At 37.9% G+C, this 26,757-nt stretch overlaps 1 protein-coding gene across 1 annotated transcript in view; it reads left to right on the forward strand.

Moving 5' to 3' along the window:
• COG5 (component of oligomeric golgi complex 5) overlaps window positions 1-26,757 on the forward strand; it is a 284,025-nt gene that overhangs the window by 25,507 nt on the left and 231,761 nt on the right. Inside the window, exon 6 of the mRNA XM_079930906.1 lies at window positions 19,598-19,718. Coding sequence (XP_079787032.1) covers window positions 19,598-19,718 — 121 coding nt within the window. The remainder of the gene's footprint in view (window positions 1-19,597; window positions 19,719-26,757) is intronic.

The raw sequence follows: 26,757 nt of genomic DNA on the forward strand, positions 1-26,757 counted from the left end.
TGTTAGCCCTTCTCTAAATGTTTGATAGAATTCGCCTGTGAAGCCATCTGGTCCTGGGCTTTTGTTTGTTGGAAGATTTTTAATCACAGTTTCAATTTCAGTGCTTGTGATTGGTCTGTTCATATTTTCTATTTCTTCCTGATTCAGTCTTGGCAGGTTGTGCATTTCTAAGAATTTGTCCATTTCTTCCAGGTTGTCCATTTTATTGGCATAGAGTTGCTTGCAGTAATCTCTCATGATCTTTTGTATTTCTGCAATGTCAGTTGTTACTTCTTTTTCATTTCTAATTCTATTGATTTGAGTCTTCTCCCTTTTTTTCTTGATGAGTCTGGCTAGTGGTTTATCAATTTTGTTTATCTTCTCAAAGAACCAGCTTTTAGTTTTATTGATCTTTGCTATCGTTTCCTTCATTTCTTTTTCATTTATTTCTGATCTGATTTTTATGATTTCTTTCCTTCTGCTAACTTTGGGGTTTTTTGGTTCTTCTTTCTCTAATTGCTTTAGGTGCAAGTTTAGGTTGTTTATTCGAGATGTTTCCTGTTTCTTAAGGTAGGATTGTATTGCTCTAAACTTCCCTCTTAGAACTGCTTTTGCTGCATCCCATAGGTTTTGGGTTGTCATGTCTCCATTGTCATTTGTTTCTAGGTATTTTTTAATTTCCTCTTTGATTTCTTCAGTGATCACTTCGTTATTAAGTAGTGTATTGTTTAGCCTCCATGTGTTTGTATTTTTTACAGATCTTTTCCTGTAATTGATATCTAGTCTCATAGCGTTGTGGTTGGAAAAGATACTTGATACAATTTCAGTATTCTTAAATTTACCAAGGCTTGGTTTGTGACCCAAGATATGATCTATCCTGGAGAATGTTCCATGAGCACTTGAGAAGAATGTGTATTCTGTTGTTTTTGGATCGAATGTCCTGTAAATATCAATTAAGTCCATCTTGTTTAATGTATCATTTAAAGCGTGTGTTTCCTTATTTATTTTCATTTTGTATGATCTGTTCATTGGTGAAAGTGGGGTGTTAAAGTCCCCTACTATGAATGTGTTTCTGTCGATTTCCCCTTTTATGGCTGTTAGTATTTGCCTTATGTATTGAGGTGCTCCTATGTTGGGTGCATAAATATTTACAATTGTTATATCTTCTTCTTGGATCGATCCCTTGATCATTATGTAGTGTCCTTCTTTGTCTCTTCTAATAGTCTTTAGTTAAAAATCTATTTTGTCTGATATGAGAATTGCCACTCCAGCTTTCTTTTGGTTTCCATTTGCATGGAATATCTTTTTCCATCCCTTTACTTTCAGTCTGTATGTGTCCCTAGGTCTGAAGTGGGTCTCTTGTAGACAGCATATATATGGGTCTTGTTTTTGTATCCATTCAGCCAATCTGTGTCTTTTGGTGGGAGCATTTAGTCCATTTACATTTAAGGTAATTATCAATATGTATGTTCCTATTCCCATTTTCTTAATTGTTTTGGGTCCGTTATTGTAGGTGTTTTCCTTCTCTTGTGTTTCTTGCCTAGAGAAGTTCCTTTAGCATTTGTTATAAAGCTGGTTTGGTGGTGCTGAACACTCTCAGCTTTTGCTTGTCTGTAAAGGTTTTAATTTCTCCATCAAATCTGAATGAGATCCTTGCTGGGTAGAGTAATCTTGGTTGCAGGTTTTTCTCCTTCATCACTTTAAATATGTCCTGCTTGTCCCTTCTGGCTTTCAGAGTTTCTGCTGAAAGATCAGCTGTTAACCTTATGGGGATTCCCTTGTGTGTTATTTGTTGTTGTTCCCTTGCTGCTTTTAATATGTTTTCTTTGTATTTAATTTTTGACAGTTTGATTAATATGTGTCTTGGCGTATTTCTCCTTGGATTTTTCCTGTATGGGACTCTGTGCTTCCTGGACTTGATTAACTATTTCCTTTCTCATATTAGGGATCTTTTCAACTATAATCTCTTCAATTATTTTCTCTGTCCCTTTCTTTTTCTCTTCTTCTTCTGGAACCCCTATAATTAAAATGTTGGTGCATTTAATGTCCCAGAGGTCTCTGAGACTGTCCTCAGTTCTTTTCATTCTTTTTTCTTTATTCTGCTCTGCAGTAGTTATTTGCACTATTTTATCTTCCAGGTCACTTATCCATTCTTCTGCCTCAGTTATTCTGCTATTGATCCCATCTAGAGTATTTTTAATTTCATTTATTGTGTTGTTCATCGTTGCTTGTTTCATCTCTAGTTCTTCTAGGTCCTTGTTAAATGTTTCTTGCATTTTGTCTATTTCCAGGATTTTGGATCATCTTTACTATCATTATTCTGAATTCTTTTTCAGGTAGACTGCCTATTTCCTCTTCATTTGTTAGGTCTGGTGGGTTTTTATCTTGCTCCTTCATCTGCGGTGTGTTTTTCTGTCTTCTCATTTTGCTTATCTTACTGTGTTTGGGGTCTCCTTTTTGCTGGCTGCAAGTTCGTAGTTCCCGTTGTTTTTGGTGTCTGTCCCCAGTGGCTAAAGTTGGTTCAGTGGGTTGTGTAGGCTTCCTGGTGGAGGGGACTAGTGCCTGTGTTCTGGTGGATGAGGCTGGATCTTGTCTTTCTGGTGGGCAGGTCCACGTCTGGTTGTGTCTTTTGGGGTGTCTGTGGACTTATTATGATTTTAGGCAGCCTCTCTGCTAATGTGTGGGTTTGTGTTCCTGTCTTGCTAGTTTTTTGGCATAGGATGTCCAGCACTGTAGCTTGCTGGTCGTTGAGTGAAGCTGGTTGCTGGTATTGAGGTGGAGATCTCTGGGAGATTTTCACTGTTTGATATTATGTGGAGCTGGAAGGTCTCTTGTGTACCAGTGTCCTGAAGTTGGCTCTCCCACCTCAGAGGCACAGCACTGACTCCTGGCTGCAGCATCAAGAGCCTTTCATCCACACGGCTCAGAATAAAAGGGAGAAAATGTTGAAAGAAAGAAAGAAGAAAGGAAGGAAGGAAGGAAGGAATTCAGGAAGGAAGTAAGCAGGGAGGGAGGGAGGAAGGAAGGAAGGAGGGAAGGAAGGAACGAAAGAACATAAAGTAAGATAAGTAAAATAAAGTTATTAAAATAAAAAATAATTAAGAAAAAAATTTTTTTTAAAGAAAAAAAAGAAAACGGACAGGTAGAACCCTAGGACAAATGGCGGAAGCAAAGCTATACAGACAGAATCTCACACAGAAGCATACATACATACACACTCACTAAAAGGAAAAGGGGAAAATCATAAATCTTGCTCTCAAAGTCTGCCTCCTCAATTTGGGATAGTTCGTTGTCTATTCATGTATTTCACAGATGCAGGGTACATTAAGTTGATTGTGGAATTTTTTTTTTTTTTTTTTGCGGTACACGGGCCTCTCACTGTTGTGGCCTCTCCCATTGCAGAGCACAGGCTCCGGATGCGCAGGCTCAGCGGCCACAGCTCACGGGCCTAACTGCTCCGCGGCATGTGAGATCTTCCCGGACTGGGGCATGAACCCCAGCATGTCCCCTGCATCGGCAGGTGGACTCTCAACCACTGCGCCACCAGGGAAGCACGTTTGTGGAGCTTTAATCCGCTGCTTCTGAGGCAGCTGGGAGAGATTTCCCTTTCTCTTCTTTGTTCTCACAGCTCCAGGGGCTCAGCTTTGGATTTGGCCCCACCTCTGCATGTAGGTCGCTGGAGGGCCTTTGTTCTTCGCTCAGATAGGACGGGGTTAAAGGAGCAGCTGCTTAGGGCACTCTGGCTCACTCAGGACAGGGGGAGGGAGGGGTACGGAGTGTGGGGCGAGCCTGCGATGGCAGAGGCCGGCGTGACGTTGCACCAGCCTGAGGCGCACCGTGCGTTCTCCCGGGGAAGTTGTCCCTGGATCCCGGGACCCTGGCAGTGGTGGGCTGCACAGGCTCCCCGGAAGATGGGTGTGGATAGTGACCTGTGCTTGCACACAGGCTTCTTGGTGGCGGCAGCAGCAGCCTTAGCGTCTCATGCCCGTCTCCAGGGTCTGCGCTTTTAGCCCCGGCTTGCGCCCGTTTCTGGAGCTCCTTTAAGCAGCGCTCTTAATCCCCTCTCCTCGCGCACCAGGAAACAAAGAGGGAAGAAAAAGTTTCTTGCCTCTTTGGCACGTCCAGACTTTTCCCGGACACCCTCCCCGCTAGCCGTGGTGCACAAGTCCCCTGCAGGCTGTGTTCACGCCGCCAACCCCAGTCCTCTCCTGGCGCTCCGACTGAAGCCCGAGCCTCAGCTCCCAGCCCCGCCTGCCCCGGCGGGTGAGCAGACAAGCACCGATCCTCTGTGCAGGAATCTCTCCGCTTTGCACTCCGCACCCCTGTTGCTGTGCTCTCCTCCGCGGCTCCGAAGCTTTCCCCATCTGCCACCCACAGTCTCTGCCCGCGAAGGGGCTTCCTAGTGTGTGGAAACCTTTCCTCCTTAACAGCTCCCTCCCACTGGTGCAGGTACCGTCCCTATCCTTTGCTCTTTGTTTATTCTTTTTTCTTTTGCCCTACCCAGGTACGTGGGGACTTTCTTGCTTTTTGGGATGTCTGAGGTCTTATGCCAGCGTTTAGTAGGTGTTCTGTAGGAGTTGTTCAACGTGTAGATGTATTTCTGGTGTATCTGTGGGGAGGAAGGTGATCTCCGTGTCTTACTCTTCCGCCATCTTCCCCTCATCCCCCCCAGTATTTTGACTTTTATTTATTTTTATTATTATTATTTTTTAAATTAATTAATTTATTTTTGGCTGTGTTGGGTCTTCGTTTCTGTGCGAGGGCTTTCTCAAGTTGCGGCAAGCAGGGGCCACTCTTCATCGCGGTGCGCAGGCCTCTCACTGTCGCGGCCTCTCGTTGCAGAGCACAAGCTCCAGACGCGCAGGCTCAGTAGTTGTGGCTCATGGGCCCAGTTGCTCTGCGGCATGTGGGATCTTCCCGGACCAGGGCTCGAACCCGTGTCCCCTTCATTGGCAGGCAGATTCTCAACCACTGCATCACCAGGGAAGCCCCTGGCATTGTTTTTCTTACGAAAGAATACACTAATATGTAAGGATGGTATTAACTAAGAAAAGTGATTATGCTGCTTATATCTTCTTTACAGACTTCTCTCTAATAAAATGAAATTTTATAAACATTTTGGTCTTTTGGACATACATGGAAATTAACTTTTAGTTTAGTAAACTTTAAAATATTTTTGTATATGAAGACATAGGACTGTTACAGAACTGTTCAGGAGTATTAGTATTCATGTGCTTCACACGATGTTTTGATTATAGATTATTGCTTAATTTTAAGCAATAAATTAAAATTTAATTTGTTAAATTAAACATTTAATTTAAATTCATTTCTTTGCGTTCAACTCCATATCTTAAACATGTCAGAATCATGCACTTCTTTTTTTCGCCTTTGTTTACTACAATCTTTTGACAGTAAGTTTTAAGAATCTTATTTATTTTTACCACCTAGCTAGGTATGTATTCAAGATAAAATTTTTTTTCATGTGTATTTGGGACTTTAAAATGTATGGAAAATTTCAAGAATTCTAATTCAATAATTATGTTTAGAAGTTACATATCTCATCACGTTTATGCGTGAGTAAACTGAGGTTCTAAGAGTTGCTTGCTGAAGTTCATATAGCCATTATGCAGCAGTGTTAAGATAAAACAATTTCTTTCTCTAAATTTAGTATTCTGTGCTTTTGATTCGTAAAAAAGTAGAAGATACAGTTTCTGTTTTCCAGAAACTTGCTTGTAGGTAGAAAAATTAAAATCAAATCTAGGTTGATGAAGCACAGATGAAAGCACTGGACTAGGAGTTATGAGACCTGACTTCACTCTTCATCCCTCTAGCTGCATGGTCATGAACAAACTTTAGTTATCTTTTTTTCCGGCTTTGAGATATAATTGACATATTACGTGTACATTTAAGATGTATAATGTGATAATTTGGTACATGTATATACTGTGAAATGATTACCACAGTGAGGTTAGTAACACATATTTCACTTTACATAATTACCATTTTTATTGTCGCGGTCATGGTGGTTTATTATCTTTTTACAGTGAAAGTTTGGACTGGATAATAATAAATATTTATTATTATTGTTAAATATTATTAATTTTAGCCCTAATATTAGCCCTAATTTTCTATACTCTTATTGTAAAAAATATTACACTACTGTATAGGTGCAACTAGGTTGAATAACTTTGGTCAAATTATTATAAAGGAAGGGAGAGAAAAGAAAAAGAAAAATGTCGAGGTACAGTTTGATATCTTTATTTCCAGCATTTAATTTTTTCCTGAATTGACTCATATGCAGTCTTACCTTTAGGAAGGAAGTTCATCTTAGAAATTTGTTGCCATTCAAACTGCTTTGAAGTCTAAGGGCTCTTTGGAAGTTTATTTATGTTTTAACCATTTTTATTCTGTTCACTTTGACTAGACATTTCCATTTTAAACTTTGGGGAAACTTTAATGTTTCTGTTTAATCTTTTTATTCTTTGAGATCTTCATTTAAATGCATGTTGTATAAGAAAGCAAGAAAGAAATAACTATGAAGTTGTTTTTGCCTTGAACGTAAAATCCCTATGATTGTACCCTCAATTAGAAGAAAGTACTTCTACATTTAATTTCTTTTGCTTTTTATCCCCATTTCACTCTCTTTGCAGAAAGCCTTTTCTTTCTTTGAGCAGAAGCTTCTGACTTCATCTATATACATGAATACAGGAGTTGAATTTAATTATCACCCCAAGAATCATCTCTATCTTAGCTCTTTTTAGTAACATTGTTTGCTTATGAACTGCCTCAGAGTTTTTCAGAAAGAAATTTTTAAGAGCTTATTATCCCTTACATAGAATATTTAAATTTTTTTAACTTCAACATTATATAAGAAAATGAGTTTTTAAACTTTCAAATCTTATGAGTTTTTAACACTTCTAATGATGTTTTCAAAAATATAACAGCTTTATTGAGGTATAACTCACATATGTACATATAAGTTTTTTTATCTTTAATTTTTTGCATTTTTTGTCATTTCACTTTTTAATTTTTTAAGTCACACATGTATTAACTTTTCAATTTGAAGTGTTTTTTTTGAATTTTATTTTATTTATTGTACAGCAGCAGGTCCTTATTAGTTATCCATTTTATACACATCGATGTATACATGTCAATCCCAATCTTCCAATACATCACACCACCACCCCACCCCCTGCCATGTTTCCCCCTTGGTGTCCATACGTTTGTTCTCTACATCTGTGTCTCAACTTATGCCCTGCAAACCAGTTCATCTGTACCATTTTCTAGGTTCCACGTATATGCGTTAATATATGATATTTGTTTTGTTTTTATCTTTCTGACTTACTTCACTCTGTATGACAGTGTCTCGATCCATCCACGTCTCAACAAATGACCGAATTTCATTCCTTTTTATGGCTGAGTAATATCCCATTGTATATATGTACCACGTCTTCTTTATCCATTCATCTGTTGATGGGCATTTAGGTTGCTTCCATGACCTGACTATTGTAAATAGTGCTGCAGTGAACATTGGGGTGCATGTGTCTTTTTGAATTATGGTTTTCTCTGGGTATATGCCCAGTAGTGGGATTGCTGGGTCGTATGGTAGTTCTGTTTTTAGTTTTTTTTTTTTTTTTTTTTTTTTTTGCAGTACGTGGGCCTCTCACTGTTGTGGCCTCTCCCGTTGCGGAGCACAGGCTCCGGACACGTAAGCTCAGTGGCCATGGCTCACGGGCCCAGCCGCTCCGCGGCATGTGGGATCTTCCTGGACCGGGGCACGAACCCGTGTCCCCTGCATCAGCAGGCGGACTCTCAACCACTGTGCCACTAGAGAAGGCCTGTTTTTAGTTTTTAAAGGAACCTCCATACTGTTCTCCATAGTGGCTGTGTCAATTTACATTCCCACCAACAGTGCAAGAGGGTTCCCTTTTTTCCACACCCTCTCCAGCATTTGTTGTTTGCAGATTTTCTGGTGATGCCGATTCTGACTGGTGTGAGGTGATACCTCATTGTAGTTTTGATTTGCATTTCTCTGATAATTAGTGATGTTGAGCAGCTTTTCATGTGCTTCTTGGCCATCTGTATGTCTTCGTTGCAGAAATGTCTATTTAACTCTTCTGCCCATTTTTGGATTGGGTTGTTTGTTTTTTTAATATTGAGCTGCATGAGATGTTTATATATTTTGGAGATTAATCCTTTGTTGATTCATTAGCAAATATTTTCTCCCATTCTGAGCGTTGTCCTTTGGTCTTGTTTATGGTTTCCTTTGCTGGGCAAAAGCTTTTAAGTTTCATTAGGTCCCATTTGTTTATTTTTGTTTTTATTTCCATTACTCTAGGAGGTGGATCAAAAAAGATCTTGCTGTGATTTATGTCAAAGAGTGTTCTTCCTATGTTTTCCTCTAAAAGTTTTATAGTGTCTGGCCTTACATTTAGGTCTTTAATCCGTTTTGAGTTTATTTTTGTGTATGGTGTTAGGGAATGTTCTAATTTCATTCTTTTATATGTAGCTGTCCAGTTTTCCCAGCACCACGTATTGAAGAGACTGTCTTTTCTCCATTGTATATCCTTGCCTCCTTTGTCATAGACTAGTTGACCATAGGTGCGTGGGTTTATCTCTGGGCTTTCTATCTTGTTCCATTGATCTATATTTCTGTTTTTGTGCCAATACCATATTGTCTTGATGACTGTAGCTTTGTAGTGTAGTCTGAAGTCAGGGAGTCTGATTCGTCCAGCTCTACTTTTTTCCCTCAAGACTGCTTTGGCTATTCGGGGTCTTTTGTGTCTCCATACAAATTTTAAGGTTTTTTTTTGCTCTAGTCCTGTAAAAAATGCCATTGATAGGTTGATAGGGATTGCATTGAATCTGTAGATTGCTTTGGATAGTATAGTGATTTTCACAATATTGATTCTTCCAATCCAAGAACATGGTATATCTCTCCATCTGTTGGTATCATCTTTAACTTATTTCATCAGTGTCTTATAGTTTTCTGCACACAGGTCTCTTGTCTCCCTCTGTAGGTTTATTCCTAGGTATTTTATTCTTTTTGTTGCAGTGGTAAATGGGAGTGTTTCCTTAATTTCTCTTTCAGACTTTTCAGCATTAGTGTATAGGAATGCACGAGATTTCTGTGCATTAATTTTGTATCCTGCAACTTCACCAGATTCATTGATTAGCTCCAGTAATTTTCTGGTGGCATCTTTAGGATTCTCCATGTATAGTATCATGTCATCTGCAAACAGTGACAGTTTTACTTCTTCTTTTCGGATTTGGATTCCTTTTATTTCTTTTTCTTCTCTGATTGCCATGGCTCGGACTTCCAAAACTGTGTTGAATACTAGTGGTGAGAGTGGACATCCTTGTCTTGTTCCTGATCTTAGAAGAAATGCTTTTAGTTTTTCACCATTGAGAATGATGTTTGCTGTGGGTTTGTCGTATATGGCCTTTATTATGTTGAGGTAGGTTCCCTCTATGCCCACTTTCTGGAGAGTGTTTATCATAAATGAGTGTTGAATTTTGTCAAAAGCTTTTTCTGCATCTATTGAGATGATCATATGGTTTTTCTTCTTCAGTTTGTTAGTATGGTGTATCACATTGATTGATTTGCCTATATTGAAGAATCCTTGCATCCCTGGGGTAAATCCACTTGATCATGGTGTATGATTCTTTTAATGTGTTGTTGGATTCTATTTGCTAATATTTTGTTGAGGATTTTTGCATCTATATTCATCAGTGATATTGGTGTGTAATTTTCTTTTTTTGTAGTATCTTTGTCTGGTTTTGGTATGAGGGTGATGGTGGCCTCATAGAATGAGTTTGGGAGTGTTCCTTCCTCTGCAATTTTTTGGAAGAGTTTGAGAAGGATGGGTGTTAGCTCTTCTCTAAATGTTTGATAGAATTCACCTGTGAAGCCATCTGGTCCTGGACTTTTGTTTGCTGGAAGATTTTTAATCACAGTTTCATTTTCCTTACTTGTGATTGGTCTGTTCATATTTTCTATTTCTTCCTGGTTCAGTCTTGGAAGGTTATACCTTCCTAAGAGTTTGTCCATTTCTTCCAGGTTGTCCATTTTATTGGCATAGAGTTGCTTGTAGTAGTCTCTTAGGATGCTTTGTATTTTTGTGGTGTCTGTTGTAACTTCTCCTTTTTCATTTCTAATTCTATTGATTTGAGTCCTCTCCCTCTTTTTTTTGATGAGTCTGGCTAACGGTTTATCAATTTTGTTTATCTTCTCAAAGAACCAGCTTTTAGTTTTATTGATCTTTGCTATTGTTTTCTTTGTTTCTATTTCATTTATTCCTGCTCTGATCTTTATGATTTCTTTACTTCAGCTCGCTTTGGGTTTTGTTTGTTCTTCTTTCTCTAGTTCCTTTAGGTGTAAGGTTAGATTGTTTATTTGAGATTTTTGTTGTTCCTTGAGGTCGGCTTGTATAGCTGTAAACTTCCCTCTTAGAACTGCTTTTGCTGCATCCCATAGGTTTTGGATCATTGTGTTTTAATTGTCATTTATCTCTAGGTATTTTTTGATTTTCTCTTTGATTTCTTCAGTGACCTCTTGGTTATTTAGTAACGTATTTTTTAGCCTCATGTGTTTGTGTTTTTTACATTTTTTCCCCTGTAATTGATTTCTAATCTCATAGCATTGTGGTTAGAAAAGATGCTTGATATGATTTCAGTTTTCTTAAATTTACTGAGGCTTGATTTGTGACCCATGATGTGATCTATCCTAGAGAATGTTCCATGCACACTTGAGTAGAAAGTGTAATCTGCTGTTTTGTTTGGAATGTCCTATAAATATCAATTAAATCTATCTGTTCTATTCTGTCATTTAAAGCTTGTGTTTCCTTATTAAATTTCTGTCTGCATGATCTGTCCATTGGTGTAAGTGAGGTGTTAAGGTCCCCTACTATTACTGTGTTACTGTCGATTTCCTCTTTTATAGCTGTTAGCAGTTGCCTTATGTATTGAGGTACTAGTATGTTGGGTGCATATATATTTATAATTGTTATATCTTCTTCTTGGATTGATCCGTTGGTCATTATGTAGTGTCCTTCCTTGTCTCTTGTGACATTCTTTATTTTAAAGTCTGTTTTATCTCATAGAGTACTGCTATTCCAGCTTTCTGTTGATTTCCATTTGCAAGGAATATCTTTTACCCTCCCCTCACTTTCAGTCTGTACGTGTCCCTAGGTCTGAAGTGGGTCTCTTGTAGATAGCATATATATGGGTCTTGTTTTTGTATCCATTCAACAAGCCTGTGTCTTTTGGTTGGAGCATTTAATCCATTGACGTTTAAGGTAATTATCGATATGTATGTTCCTATTACCATTTTCTTAATTGTTTGGGGTTTGTTTTTGTAGATCCTTTTCTTCTCTTGTGTTTCCCACTTAGAAAAGTTCCTTTAGCATTTTTTGTAGAGCTGGTTTGGTGGTGCTGAATTCTCTTAGCTTTTGCTCGTCTGTAAAGCTTTTGATTTCTCCATCATATCTGAATGAGATCCTTGCTGGGTAGAGTAATCTTGGTTGGAGGTTCTTCCCTTTCATCACTTTAAGTATATCATGCCACTCCCTTCTGGCTTGTAGAGTTTCTGCTGAGAAATCAGCTGTTAACCTTATGGGAGTTCCCTTGTATGTTGTTTTTCTCTTGCTGCTTTCAATAATTTTTCTTTGTCTTTAATTTTTGCCAATTTGATTACTATGTGTCTTGGCGTGTTTCTCCTGTATGGGATTCTCTGTGTTTCCTGGACTTGGGTGGCTATTTCCTTTCCCATGTTTGGGAAGTTTTTGACTATAATCTCTTCAAATATTTTCTCGGGTCTTTTCTCTCTCTCTTCTCCTTCTGGGTCCCCTATAATGCGAATGTTGTTGCATTTAATGTTGTCCCAGAGATCTCTAAGGCTGTCTTCATTTCTTTTCATTCTTTTTTCTTTATTCTGTTCTGCAGCAGTTAATTCCACCATTCTGTCTTACAGGTCACTTATCTGTTCTTCTGCCTCAGTTATTCTGCTATTGATTCCTTTTAGTGTATTTTTCATTTCAGTTATTGTATTGTTCATCTCTGTTTGTTTGTTCTTTAATTCTTCTAGGTCTTTGTTAAACATTTCTTGCATCTTCTCGACCTTGCCTCCATTCTTTTCCCGAGGTCCTGGATCATCTTCACTATCATTATTCTGAATTCTTTCTCTGGAAGGTTGCCTATCTCCACTTCATTAGGTGTTTTTCTGGGGTTTTATCTTGTTCCTTCATCTGGTACATAGCCCTCTGCCTTTTCATCTTGTCTGTCTTTCTTTGAATGTGGTTATTGTTCCACAGGCTGCAGGATTGTAGTTTTTCTTGCTTCTGCTGTCTGCCCTCTTCAATTTGAAGTTTTTAATTTAGTTTTTTAACTGAAACTATATAAGTAAGAAAGTTTGAGAGAATGTTGGAAAGAGGAAGGAAGAAATGGTTCATAAAACCTTTTCTCTTTTTTTATGTTTGTGTTTTACATGTATGTGGTTTTCATTGTATACTTTTGTAGGGTCCTTTTTAGTTTTCAGTCGTTACGATATCAAATAATTTTATCTACATTGTTCTATGGGATGATGATTTAGTTTACTGGCTGTATAATTATCCACCAAACAAGTGAATATATTAGGAAGGAAGGAAGAAGAAAGATAACAACACCAGCATAAGTTGCCATTGTTCTTAAACACTGCGAAAACATATAGAGCAACTAAGATAGCAAAACCAGAGAACCCCTGCTGGTGGAAGTGATGCTGGGCTAGCTTGGGGGCTAGCGTTTAGGGGGCATAGCAGCTTTTGTTTCTGCTCTGGGAAAGCCACTGTCCATGTAAGAAGTCCAGCCATTGTGAGACTGTCATGCTGTGGGGAAGCCCATGCTGGCTGTGAGTAGATGATAGGTAGAGAAGCACTGAGGCAGCCAGACATGGGAGTGAAGCCTCGTGTTAGCTGAGTGCAGCAGAGTGAGTAATCCCAGGGATACCATGTGGAACACTTGAACCCTGCCCAAACTCCTGACTCACAGAATTGTGAGGAAGAACAATTCATTTAAAATCACTACATTTTGGGCTGGTTTCTTATGCAGCAAAAGATAATTGATACAGCAGCCAAACTGATTTTGACATACAGAGACAGCCATCCTCATGGAATCCAGGGACTATTGCTCCTATTACCCTTTCTTTAGGAATCTGAGAGACAATGTACTTGAGACAATCAAAATGAGTAGAGAAACAGCAAAGTAAAAAGTAGTGATGAGCATTAGAACTAGGATTAAATGAGAGAGGTAAAGTAGTGTGTCATGGCTGTATGTTTTGACAAAGAAATAAAATTCAACTGTAGAACATTGTGGGCAGAGTATGTGCAGAACAGTTCTTTTAAACTGTCTTCAGCAGTCATATTTGTGTTTTTAGTATTGGTGTTTTTTTTTGGCTGCGTTTTTGGTTTTTGTTGCTGCGCGCGGGCTTCCTCCAGTTGTGGCAAGCAGGGGCTGCTCTTCATTGTGGTGCATGGGCTTCTCATTGTGGTGGCCTCTCTTGTTGTGGAGCATGGGCTCTAGGCGCTTGGGCCTCAGTACTTGTGGCACGCAGGCTCAATAGTTGTGGCTTGCGGCCTCTAAAGCGCAGGCTCAGTAGTTGTGGCGCACGGGCTTAGTTGTTCCGCGTCATGTGGGATCTTCCAAGACCAGGCCTTGAACCCAAGTCTCCGACATTGGCAGGCGGGTTCTTAACCCTCTGCCACCCGGGAAGCCCTGTAGTGTTGCTTTTGCATTCAGGTAATGTTTTGTTTGTATTGTGTAGCAAAGCAAATGAATAATTTTAAATACTCTAATTCTGTTATCTGTTATGTCTCTGGAGCCAGGAGTCTCTGCGTGGAAGAGATAATTTGTAGATGTAAGTTAGAAGATTGGGTAAACACCCTGTGCTCCTGATTTTTAAGTACAATTATCAATATGAACTCATGAGATATTTTATCTTATAATGGTATATACATTATATGTATATATTTTTATACATATGTGTATGTATAATGTTAATCTGAGACTGTTTTATGTGTATTGTGGAATCAAGCAAATGAATATTTATGTGATATTTTAATTTTGACATTTCCTAACTATGTCTACCAAAAAGTCTCAGAATTGAGCAAGCCTAGTTCCCAGAATGTGGTCTTCAAATGCTGCTGACTTCTAAAAGAAATCAGGGATTCTTTGATAGATCTTTGATCCCAGATCTGGGCCATGAAATATGCAAAATGATCCTGGAATATTTTTATACCATATACGAAGGCAAGTATCAATAACTGTTAACTAGAGTCATGATAAAAGGCGTCAGGAGCCAACTTGGAGAGGCCCTAGGGTGACCAACTATGTCAGTTTTAGCACTGCAAGTCCCATGTCCCAGGAAACCTCTCAGTCTCAGGCAAATCAGTACAGGTGATCACCCTCAGAAGCTCCGACTGGCCAAAAATGGGACATTGTGAGCATCTATAAGGATAAGAGCTACAGTGGATTGGCATCTTATGTTTAAATCTGTGAGTTCATAATGATATCCAAAACAATGAACCAATTGTTCATCTTTGGTGGCTATTAGGAAAGCAGTCCTCAGTTTTGAAAACTGATAAACCAGTAGAGAGAATCTGGCGTTTATTCTTACTATTCTGTATGAACAGTACCACTGGGTAAACTAATATAGATGAGGTAAAGTTTGTTCTCATAGAGATGTTTTATAAGCTAGCAAATAAAGGCAAAATGACATAACTAGAGTATCACCATTTTGTATTCATTATGCTGTAATAGATTTTTTTTTTTAACAAATTTATTTATTTATTTATTATTTTTGGCTGTGTTGGGTCTTCGTTGCAGCACGTGAGCTTTCTCTAGTTGCAGCGAGTAGGGGCTACTCTTTGTTGCAGTGCGCGGGCTTCTCGTTGCGGTGGCCTCTCTCATTGCAGAGCACAGGCTCTAGGCACGCGAGCTTTAGTAGTTGTGGTGCACGGACTTCAGTAGTTGTGGTGCGCAGGCTCTAGAGCGCAGGCTCAGTAGTTGTGGCACACAGGCTTAGTTGCTCCGTGGCATGTGGGATCTTCCTGGACCAGGGCTCGAACCCGTGTCCTCTGCATTGGCAGACGGATTCTTAACCACTGCGCCACCAGGGAAGCACCTGTAATAGATTTTGACATTATCAGTGGCTGCTAACAACACAGAGAATCATACATATGTTATAAATACACTACTACCTAATGAATAAATTTGCCCAGAATATTAAACCTGTATCTGATGAAGCTGCCTACATCCATCTACTAAGGTATAAGGAATGTAGAAGACAGAGGGACTTGTTAAACTAGGGGAAGGCAATCAACTAAAACCAGTCTGTGGGAAACTGTGTAAGATAGATGATCCCGTATATTCAACAGATTGCAAAGGAAAAAAAAGAGATGCTAAAGAAACCCATTTAGGTTTAAAAAGGGCAAAATTAGGACTTTCCTGGTGGTGCAGTGGTTAAGAATCTGCCTGCCAATGCAGGGGACACAGGTTCAATCCCTGGTCTGGGAAGATCCCACATGCCACAGAGCAACTAAGCCTGTGTACCACAACTACTAAGCCTGCGCTGTAGAGCCCACTAGCCACAACTACTGAGCCCGTGTGCCACAGCTACTGAGCCCACATGCCACCACTACTGAAGCCCATGTGCTGCAGCTACTGAAGCCTGTGCGTGTAGAGCCCACGCTCTGCAGCAAGAGAAGCCACCACAATGAGAAGCCTGTGCACTGCAACGAAGAGTAACCCCTGCTTGCTACAGCTAGAGAAAGCCAGCACGCAGCAATGAAGATCCAAGGAAGGCAAAAAATAAAGTTAAAAAAATAAAAATAAAAAGGGCAAAATTAAGCTACAGCATTTAGGTATATATAAAGCCATAAATGAAAGTAAGGAAGTGATTACCACAAAAACCAGAATGGTGTTTCTCTTGGTTAGGCTGGGGGAGTAGGGAGGATGGCTGGAGGGTGTTGTGATTGGTAGTGGGTACATGGATGGCTTCTGTAGTGGCAGACCTGGTTTTGTTTCCTGATCTGCATGGTAGTTCCAAGTTCATTTAGCTATAATTTCTTTTTTTTTTTTTACATTTATTTATTTATTTATTTTTGAGCGCGTTGCATTTTCGTTGCTGCATGTGGGCTTCCTTAGTTGCGGCGAGCAGGGCCTACTCTTCATTGTGGTGTGTGGGCTTCTCCTTGCGGTGGCTTCTCTTGTTGTGGAGCACGGGCTCTAGAGCACAGGCTCAGTAGTTGTGGCACACGGGCTTAGTTGCTCCAAGGCATGTGGGATCTTCCCGGACCAGGGCTCTAACCCGTGTCCTTTGCATTGGCAGGCGGATTCTTAACCACTGTGCCACCAGGGAAGCCCTTGCTATAATTTCTATATGTAGTTTTCTGTATTTGTAATATCTAAATCTATATTTTTAAAGACTTAATTTTTTAGAGCAGTTTAGATTCACTGCAGAATTGAGACAAAGATATAGATTTCATATATTCCTTGCCCCACACATGCATAGCCTCCCCCTTAATCAGCATCTGCCACCAGAGTGGCACATTTGTTACAATGGATGAACTTACATTGACACATCATTATCAGATTCCATAGTTCATTCTTGGTGTACATTCTGTGGGTTTTGAAAAATGTATAATGATATATATCCATCATTATAGTATCATATGGAGTATTTCCAGTGCCCTAAACATCCTCTGTACTCTGACTCTTCATCCCCCCAACTCCTGGCAACAGCTGATCTGTTTACTGTCTCCATAGTTGTGTCTTTTCCAGAATGTGATGTAGTTGGAATCACATAGTATGTAGCCTTTTCAGATTGCCTCTTTCCCTTAGTAAACTGCATTTAAGATTCCTCTGTGTCTTTTCATGGCTTGATAGATCATTTCTTTTTAGTGCTGAATAATATATTTGATAATAAAAGTCTGAAATGAAAAATAAGGAAGAAAAGGAAATTGATTGGAGTGAAAGCAACTATATTAGGAAATGGTGAGAGTTGCTGCCTTAAAGATTATCTAAGACGTGTTGACTGAGGATTTTTTTTTATATGTATAAATTTATTTATTTTGTTTTGGCTGCATTGGGTCTTAGTTGCGGCGAGTGGGGCTTCTCATCGTTGCAGTGCGTGGGCTCTAAGCGTGCGGGCTTCAGTAGTTATGGCACACAGGCTCAGTAGTTGTGGCGCATGGGCTCAGTTGCTCCACAGCATGTGGGATCTTCCCAGACCGGAGATTGAACCTGTGTCTGCTGCATTGGCAGGCAGATTCTTATCCACTGTGCCACCAGGGAAGCCCGACTGAGGATTTTATTAAATGCTATTCTAAGATGATTTAACATGATCTGTTACTAGAGAGCCCCTGAGGTTTATTAAAAAGGGGGTGGAGTGCTGAAAACCGTTTCTAAGAAGGTAAATCTGGCAAGATGGATTTCAGTAAGAGACTGGAAAGCTAGCCGGGAGACCACAGTGTTAAGGTGAAGGTGATAAAGATTTGAATTAGGGTGATGCTTATAGGAATAGAGGTAGAATAGCCATTGTGTTATGCAACAGAAGAATAATCAGTAAGACTTGGTGACAGATAAAGTATGGTTAAACAGAAAAGCATTAGAAATAAGCTCAAAGCTTTCATGTTTGAGGACATATCCTTTATTGGGTAGGTACTGGGAATTCTGGAAGGACAGTTCTTGGTGATTAGATCTGTTATTTCTCCTCGTGATGTATTTAGAATCCAAGAGGAATGATTGCTTGGGATTCTACATTCCAAATGGTACATCTAAAAATATAATTCTGACAAGCAAGAAACTGATAACAGTGGTTGTTTTTGGTGAGTGCACAGTTGAGACATAAAAATATGAGGATGACTTTTTATCTTCTAATCTTTTGAATTTTGAATCTCATGCTTCTATTACCTATTCAGAAAATAAATAAAATTTAATTAAAGATTAAGATGCCTAAATCTTCCAGTTTACAGGGAGAAATTCTTATTTGACATTCTTTTATTATTTTAAGTACTTCAGACTACAGTTACTCAGAAAAGCAGTCAGTAAAAAGTAAACATGTTTAATACTTGGCTGCCTTTGATATACATATGTTTGTAAGTGTGTATTTGATTATATGTTTGTGTATGTTGTGTGTGCATGAGTGTGGCTGTGTTTGGCTCTGAGGTGTATGTGTACTTCATTCAGAAAAAATGTTTATAGTTGAAGCCTCAGGGACCCTGTCTTCCATGGCTCACGGGCCCAGCCGCTCTGCAGCATGCGGGATCCTCCTGGACCGGGGCACGAACCTGCATCCCCTGCATCGGCAGGCGGACTCTCAACTACTGCGCCACCAGGGAAGCCCGGGCTTTTAATTCTTATTGCTACCAGTTAGGATTTTCCTCCTTACGTGGGAGATGTTCTTGCTTCTCATCCAGCTTCAGGGCCATTCAAAGATGGTGGTGATGAAGCAGCATAGACTGTCTCTCTTTTCTTTATTATCACCACTGAAGCTGAAGGTCATTATATATGCATTACTCCATCAGTCTCCCCTTTCATTCTCCCCAGGCAATTGCCCTGGATTGCCTCTGTAATAAAGCGTCTTGAAATACACAAATCTTTATTTCATGTCTTACTCTTTTGGATAGGTTAAGACCCACTATTGGATCTGGTAACAAAAAAGGAAATAGAGGTGACATATAAATGATAGGGTTTTTTTGGTTTGTTTTAATAACTTTATCTTTTACAATTTGTTATTAATAAAAACATTAGGAAATATCAGTAAGGGCATGCTTATTCTTTAAGATCTAGTGAAACTGGACCTTTTAAGTCTGTTCCCCTACGGACTTAGGAAAGAGAAACTAGGACTGGAAACAATAGGAAACAGTAGTAGGAAGCTAAGCAGCCGTAGCACAGTGGTTGTCAACCTTGGCCACACACAGGGACTGCATGAGGATATTAAAAGAAATACTGTTTCAGCTTTAATTGGTCAGGGCTCTGTCTTGCTTGGGCATTGGAACGTTTTGAACTTACACACTTGAAATTTTTTTTTTCTTTATTTTTTTGGCCTCATCGGGTCTTAGTTGTGGTATGCGGGGGCTTTAGTTTCATCGCGCAGGCTTCTCTCTAGTTGTGGTGCTCGGGCTTCTCTCTGTAGTTGTGGTGTGCGGGTTTTCTCTCTCTAGTTGTGGCACATGGGCTTAGTTTCCCCGTGGCATATGGGATCTTAGTTCCCCGACGAGGGATCCAACTGGCGTCCCCTGCATTGAAAGATGGATTCTTTACCACTGGACCACCAGGTAAGTCCCCCTACATATTTGAATTTAATATGAAGTCAAGACTGAGAGCCACTGGCCTAGAGAAGAAAACTGGTCTACGACTGAGGAGAAAAGTGCTTAGGTTTCATAGCACCTCAATCCCAAATTCTCTTTGAGATAAATTGGAGCTTATTGTAAAATGCTGCTTTTTAAGACTGGTGATTATTTAGATTTCTGACTGATGGAAAACAAAAAATACATGAGTGAATTTTTAGCATCTGGAAAGAAGAGACAGATTCACATAGTAATAAAACTTCATGGATTGACTTTACTTATTTAACATTGCACAGGTTGCCTGTGATTTGCTTCGGAGAATCATTCGCATCTTGTATCTCAGTAAGAGACTCCAGGGACAACTGCAGGGGGGAAGTAGAGAGATAACAAAAGCTGCTCAGAGTCTCAGTGAACTTGGTAAGTCCTTTTGTTTTTTGATTCACTGGTTGAAGGAAATTCGGTTGTTTCAAGTTTTTGGTGATTATAAATTGAGCTACTTTAACATTTGTATACAGGTCTTATGTGAACCTAAGTTTTCATTTCCCTAGGAGAAATGTCCAGGAGAAATGCTGATTTTTAGGTGACAAGTCTCATGTTGGCATGGTGCCTAGAAGATCTGTTGAATTCATTTCTTCATTCATCATTCTTTTCTTAAACATTTAGAGCAGCCTCTTGACCTTCAAGGGTGTCAGCAGTGACAGCTTTGAGTACTGACAGGTTGCAAGGTCTATGATGAAGCAGTTCATAATTTTTCAGGCAAAATTTTGAATACCTACCAAGTGCTTAAAGAACTACCTAACACCTGCATTTTAATGAGGCTTTGCGGTTTTCTTCTTTTCATTGGGTACCCAGTAATTTTTCAGAAGTGGATGTGTTTAGTGGAATTTGTACCTTTTTAGGTTCAGAAGGTCTTTGATTATATCCATCTTAAATATCAAGAGTCTCCTAATGCTTAGTAACGTGCTTTGAAAGTAGTTATGCCAAAAGAATATCAAAGATGTGCATTACATGTTCTTTTTGAATTTTCCTATATTTCAATTACATAGTCATACTGTAATGCTTATTCCCTGTTTTGACTAAGGAAATGTAACATCCTTCACAAAGCATGCTTCAACAACATTTCAATTTATAATGCTCAAATACATTGCTTAGGCACATCATGGGAATATATTGAACTTGTGATTTAGTGTGCTCGGAATATATTATATAAAAAGTTAATCTTAAAGCAGTGAGTAATGCTTCACTGTTTTTTCACAATATGTGCTAAATATAGAAGTGTAAAAATCTTAGTATCAGCTGTTATTTTTTGCTTTATCATATTTAATTTCTGTGCTCCAAAAAATAAACTCTCGAATAATAGAATCATTAAAAACAAACACAAATTATTCCAAGATTTATTATGTATACTTGTCATCACTGATACTCTTCCATAGTAAAAAGTTACTAGATTTTGATTATGATTATCATCTCTCCTAGAAATAACAGATGCTGTAATGCAAATGGTGATATCTTCTTTTTTTAAAAAAGGCACATTTTATTATTTATTTTGACATCCTTATTGGAGTATAATTGCTTTACAGTGTTGTGTTAGTTTCTGCTGTATAACAAAGTGAATCAACTATAGGTATACATATATCCCCATATCCCCTCCCTCTTGCGTCTCCCTTCCACCCTCCTTATGCCACCCCTCTAGGTAGTCGCACAGCACCCAGCTGATCTCCCTGTGCCATGCAGATGCTTCCCACTAGCTATCTATTTTACATTTGGTAGTGGATATATATGTCAGTGCTACTCTCTCACTTCGTCCCAGCTTACCCTTCCCCCTCCCCGTGCCCTCACGTCCATTCTCTACATCTGCGTCTTTATTCCTGTCCTGCCCCTAGGTTCTTCAGAACTTGTTTTGGTTTTTAGATTCCATGTATATGTGTTAGCATATGGTGTTTGTTTTTCTCTTTCTGACTTACTTCACTCTGTATGACAGACTCTAGGTCCATCCACCTCACTACAAATAACTCAGTTTCATTTCTTAAAAAGGCACAATTATTAATCATAATGTTCTGTGTTGGTACAGTGCAGAGTATAAACTCATTATCCTTCCAGTGAGGCTTTGGCTTTACCCAAAGTTTTATAAATGTTAAACGATGACAAGTTGTTGAGAAAGTATAGTAAATTATGGAGTTATCTCAAAATGGATTGTGTTAATTTAAATTTTTAAAGCTTTGCAGATTATGTGCTATTCAAAAATTTCAAAGGCATCATGTCTTTATCATTCACCACTGTGGTTCAGTCTTGGCCAGTCCTGGCATTGATAATAAGGAGAAGCCAAGAGGGAGATAAAGTTTCTACATTTGGAATTAATGTTTTAATAAAAGTAATAATTTGGTAATCATTATTACAGTTACACATGTACACTAAATGCTGTTTCTGTGATTGGAGCATCTCTGAAATTATCAGTGTCTATATCTGTATGGTTCTGGCTCTCATTAGAAAGAATAAAATGATGAAGAGTAGCAGGCCCCTGAGATTAACTGAAAACCAATCTCTCAAACTTGAAAGGTCTTGAGGCTTGAAATGTAGTGACCAGATGAAATACATTGTCATCTGAAAGTTAATTATATTCTGAGGGACTTGGAGGGGAATGTCAGTGACTGCTAATGGATACCACTCTTTAGAGTGGTGAAAATGTTCTGCAGTTAAATAGTGGTGATTGTTGCACAACCTTGTCAATATACAAAAAAGCCTCTGAATTGTATGCTTTAAAAGGTTGAATTTTATGCTTTGTGAATTATATATCACTTTAAAGTTATATATCAATTTAAAAAGTATATTCTGGTGCCTAGTGATGATTATGCTGGTACCTTTTCTTTTTTTTAAAATTGAGGTCTAAGCGATATACAGTAAACTGCAACATATTGAAAATGTACAGTTTGGCAAGTTTTGACATGAAACCATCACCAATATTAAGATACATAATCGCCCCCCAAAAGTTTCCTTATGCCCCTTGGTAATCCCTCCTCAGGCTTTTATGGATCTGCTTTCTATTACTATAGATTGGTTGGCATTTTAATGAACTTTATGTAAATGGAATCATACAGTTTGTGTTTTTGTTTGGCTTCTTTCAGTCACCTTAATTATTTTGAGAGTCATCTATGTTGTGTGTATCAATAGCTCATTCCGTTTCATTGCTGAGTAGTTTTCCATTATATGGATATCCCACAGTTGGTTTATTCATTCACCTGTTGATCGATATTTGAGTTGTTCCTAGTTTTTGGCTATTACAAATCAAGCTGTTATGAACATTCATATACAGGTATTTTTATGGACATATGCTTTCATTTCTCTTTGATAAATATGTAGATACAGAATGGCCAGATCATATAGTAGATGTATGTTTAACTTTGAAAGAAATTGCCCTGGTGTTCTACCTGAAGTGTATGAAAACTGCACTTTTTCTGCATCCTTGTCAACACTCGTTATAGTCAGTCATCTTAATTTTAGCCATTCTAATAGGTGTGTAGTAGTATCTTGTTTTGAGTTCACAAAAAAAAGTTTGTAGAACTAATACAGGAGTTTAGCAAGATTTCAGGATATATGATCAATATACAAAAATTAGTTTTATTTCTTTTTTTTTCTTTTTTTTGTTTTTGGTTGTGCCACGTGGCTTGCGGGCATCTTAGTTCCCAACCAGGGATCGAACTCATGCCCCGTGCAGTGGAAGTGTGGAGTCCTAACCACTGGACTGCCAGGGAATTCCCTTTATTTCTGTATAATATTAACAAGCAATTGGAAGTTGAAATTCAAAAATACCACTCATAATAGCATTGAAAATATGAACTACTTAGGGTTGAATTTGACAGAAGATACACAGTTGTATACTGACAACTAGAAAACATTGTTGAGGACAATTAAAAAGACCTAAATAAGTAAATAAACATTGTGAATTGGAAGACTTTATAGTGTTTATTAATATGCCCATTTTCCCTAAATTGATTTGTATAGATTCAGCACAGTTACAACCTGCATCCCAGCAGGCTTTTATTAAAATTGACAAACTGATTTTAAAATTCATATGGAAATGCAAAGGATCTAGAATAGCCAAAACTTAAAAAAAACCCCAAAAAACAGGCACAGTTGGAGCATTAACCATACCTGATTTGAAGACCTGTTACAATGACTTATACTAATCAAGACAAAAAGATAGACAAATAGGTCAATGGAATGGAATAGAGAGCCCAGAAATAGACACACACATGTAAGAACAACGGATTTTTGACACATTTAGTGGAGAAAAGAGTCTTTTCAACAGATGGTACTGGGAAAATTGGATATCCATATGTATAACAGTGAACTTGTATTTATACCTTACTTCATATAAGAAAAAAAGAAAACTGAAAATGGATCATAGTCCTAAATATAAAACCTAAAACTATAGAACTTCTGAAGGGAAACGTAGGAGAACATTTTTATGTCTCTGAATTAGAAAATGATTCCTTATATATATAACCCAAAGCACAATTCTCCCCGCCACACACAAATTGGTAAATTAGACATTATCAAAATTTAAAACTTCTGTGAGCGATGCTGCTAGAAGAATGAAAAGACAAGCAAGCCATAGACAGAAATGTTTGCAAAGTGTATATTTGATAAAGGACTTGCTTCCAGAATATATAAAAAACTTTCAACATTGGTAAGAACACAAACAACCCAGTTAAAAAATAGGCAAAAGATTTGAACACACACTTCACCAAAGAATATACGTGAATGGCAAATATGCATATATGATACTCAGCATCATTAGGCATTAGGGAAGTAAAAATTAAAATCATACTGGTGTCTTACTGACAGAATAAGCAGAATTTTTTTAGTGCAGACTTATGTGTAATTTTTCATGCATATTGTTATGTATGATTAAAAAATAAAACTATATAGTACAGATTTCAGGATTAAATTATATTACATTGATTTATGGTTTTTCTGCAAGAAAAGTCTTGGCACTAGATGAAAATTTAGATGGGCCTTACTAAATTTGTAACATTTTTTGAACATTAGTTAAGATGATACACTTAAATCACATTTAAGTTATACCATGGTTTATATATAGTGAATGTATTTTATGTTGTGTGGTGTGACAAAAAAAAAAGAAAGTATATCCTCCATTAATTTTTACTGTGTATGGTCTGTCCTCTGTTTTATAATTTTGTTGCTAAGCTGCAACAAAATGTTTTTTGATGATATATGGTGATACATTAACACCGTATATCATGAGAAAATATTTTTCAAATTTATCATAGAAGCATTTTATGAAATATTTTTTATAGAAGGAAGGGATAGTCTAAGTTTGTTTTATCCACTAATGTTCTTATTGTAACTGATATTTTCTCAATCTGATAAAATACTTATATGCAAACATTTTTGATTTATGCATAGGTGGGAAAAAGTATGATTTACATAATCTTTGCCACGTAATAGGTGATCGATAATTAAGGAACTAATGAATTTTTTTTGAGATGTCTGTAAGATGATGTAGTTGGTGAACATTGTATTATTTCAAGCTTTTAAAAATTGTTTATTGATAGGAAAATTTGTAAATATGCCATGTAACCATTTCCAGTATTAAATTAGGTCTGAGATGACTTCTTTTTTAATTGAAGTATAGTTGATTTGCAATGTTGTGTTGGTTTCTGGTATACAGCAAAGTGATTCAGTTATACATATATATGTGTATATATATATATTCTTTTTAATATTCTTTTCCATTATGGTTTATTGCAGGATATTGAATATAGTTCCCTGTGCTATGCACAGTAGGACATTTGTTGTTTATCTATTTTATATATAGTAGTTTGTATCTACTAATCCCAAACTCCTAATTTATCCCTCCCCCACCCCCTTTCCCCTGTGGTAACCGTAAGTTGTTTTCTATGTCTGTGAGTCATTTTCTGTTTCATAACTAAGTTCATTTGTGTCATATTTTAGATTCCACATATAAATGATATATGGTATGTCTTTCTGTTTCTGACTTACTTCACTTAGTATGATAATCTCTAGGTTGAGATGACGTCTTAAATGCATTTAAAACATACATAGGTTTTTGTGACAACTTCAGCGTAGCAAATTCAGTATGCCTTTTTTTTTTTTTGCGGTACGTGGGCCTCTCACTGTTGTGGCCTCTCCTGCTGCGGAGCACAGGCTCTGGACGCGCAGGCTCAGCGGCCATGGTTCACGGGCCAAGCCGCTCCGCGGCATGTGGGATCTTCCCGGACCGGGGCACGAACCGATGTCCCCTGCATCGGCAGGCGGACTCTCAACCACTGCGCCACCAGGGAAGCCCAGTATGCCTTTTTAAACCTACAGTGTAATCATATATGATGATAAACATCTTCAGTACCTATGTTTGATTTAGATAGTCTCTAAATTACTTACATATGTGACCGGATTCAGCTACCACCAGGTCAGGGTGATGCTGTGCTCAAATCCAGAATAATGGGTTTATGCTTAGGTATGGGATTGCCAGTTGTGGAGACATAAGCATATTAAAATTACACACCCACAAACCCTCTTTTTTTTTAAACTAATTGAACTTAATGTTATCCAAATTTATATTTAACACATAATACCCATACAGCATTTATGATCGTATTTTTTTGGTTTTATCTTTCATCACATAGTGTCAGAAAATGAGGATTAATATCCAGATAAAAACAAGCAGCTTACTTTTTGTAAACTTTAGTATATTATTTTTCATACATTTCAAAGTTATAGTAGTATTTTTGGATATATATTTTATTCCATATGGTCAGGTAATGTTTATTGAAGGTCTGTAGTTTACCTTACTGTTTGTCACCCCCTGCTGGACCATTCATCATTGTTTGAGAAAAATTAATTTAGTGTAAGGTTCTTCAATCTAGTAATGTATCAAATTTTCAATTACTCGGCTCTAAGGGCTTTATTTTCTATTTGGATGCTTAAGCCAGTACTTCTCTTTTCCATTCCAGTACATGTAAGTTTTAAAAATTGCAGTGTATCTTAAATGAATATAAACAATGCTCCAAATACAGGCTTCTTATTGTATTGACTTTTTACTGATTATTTTATTGATTGTTCCTAAAAAATGGTGTCAGCGTACTTCTAGCGAATTACAGCTTTGAGTCTCTAAGTCTAATATTTTGGGGAAACATTAGATGGGCTGTTTTACTTTTTATTGCCATTATACTTGATTACTTTATGTATAAAAATTCTAAATATGTTAAACAGTTTTTATCCGTCTTTGGTTTAGTAGATTGAAATTGGCTATAGGCTAAGTTAAAAGGGTTCAATGTAAATTTATGATTATAGATATACTTATAGAACTTTACATTTTAATACCATGTAAACAACAGGGCAGGTAGGCAGGCATGATCTTTTGAGAGACATGTTTAGTAAAATAGGATGCAGTTTTAGTCATTTGTTTTAATTT

The sequence above is a fragment of the Stenella coeruleoalba genome, assembly GCF_951394435.1.
Source record: "Stenella coeruleoalba genome assembly, chromosome: 9".
NCBI classification, from domain to species: domain Eukaryota; kingdom Metazoa; phylum Chordata; class Mammalia; order Artiodactyla; family Delphinidae; genus Stenella; species Stenella coeruleoalba.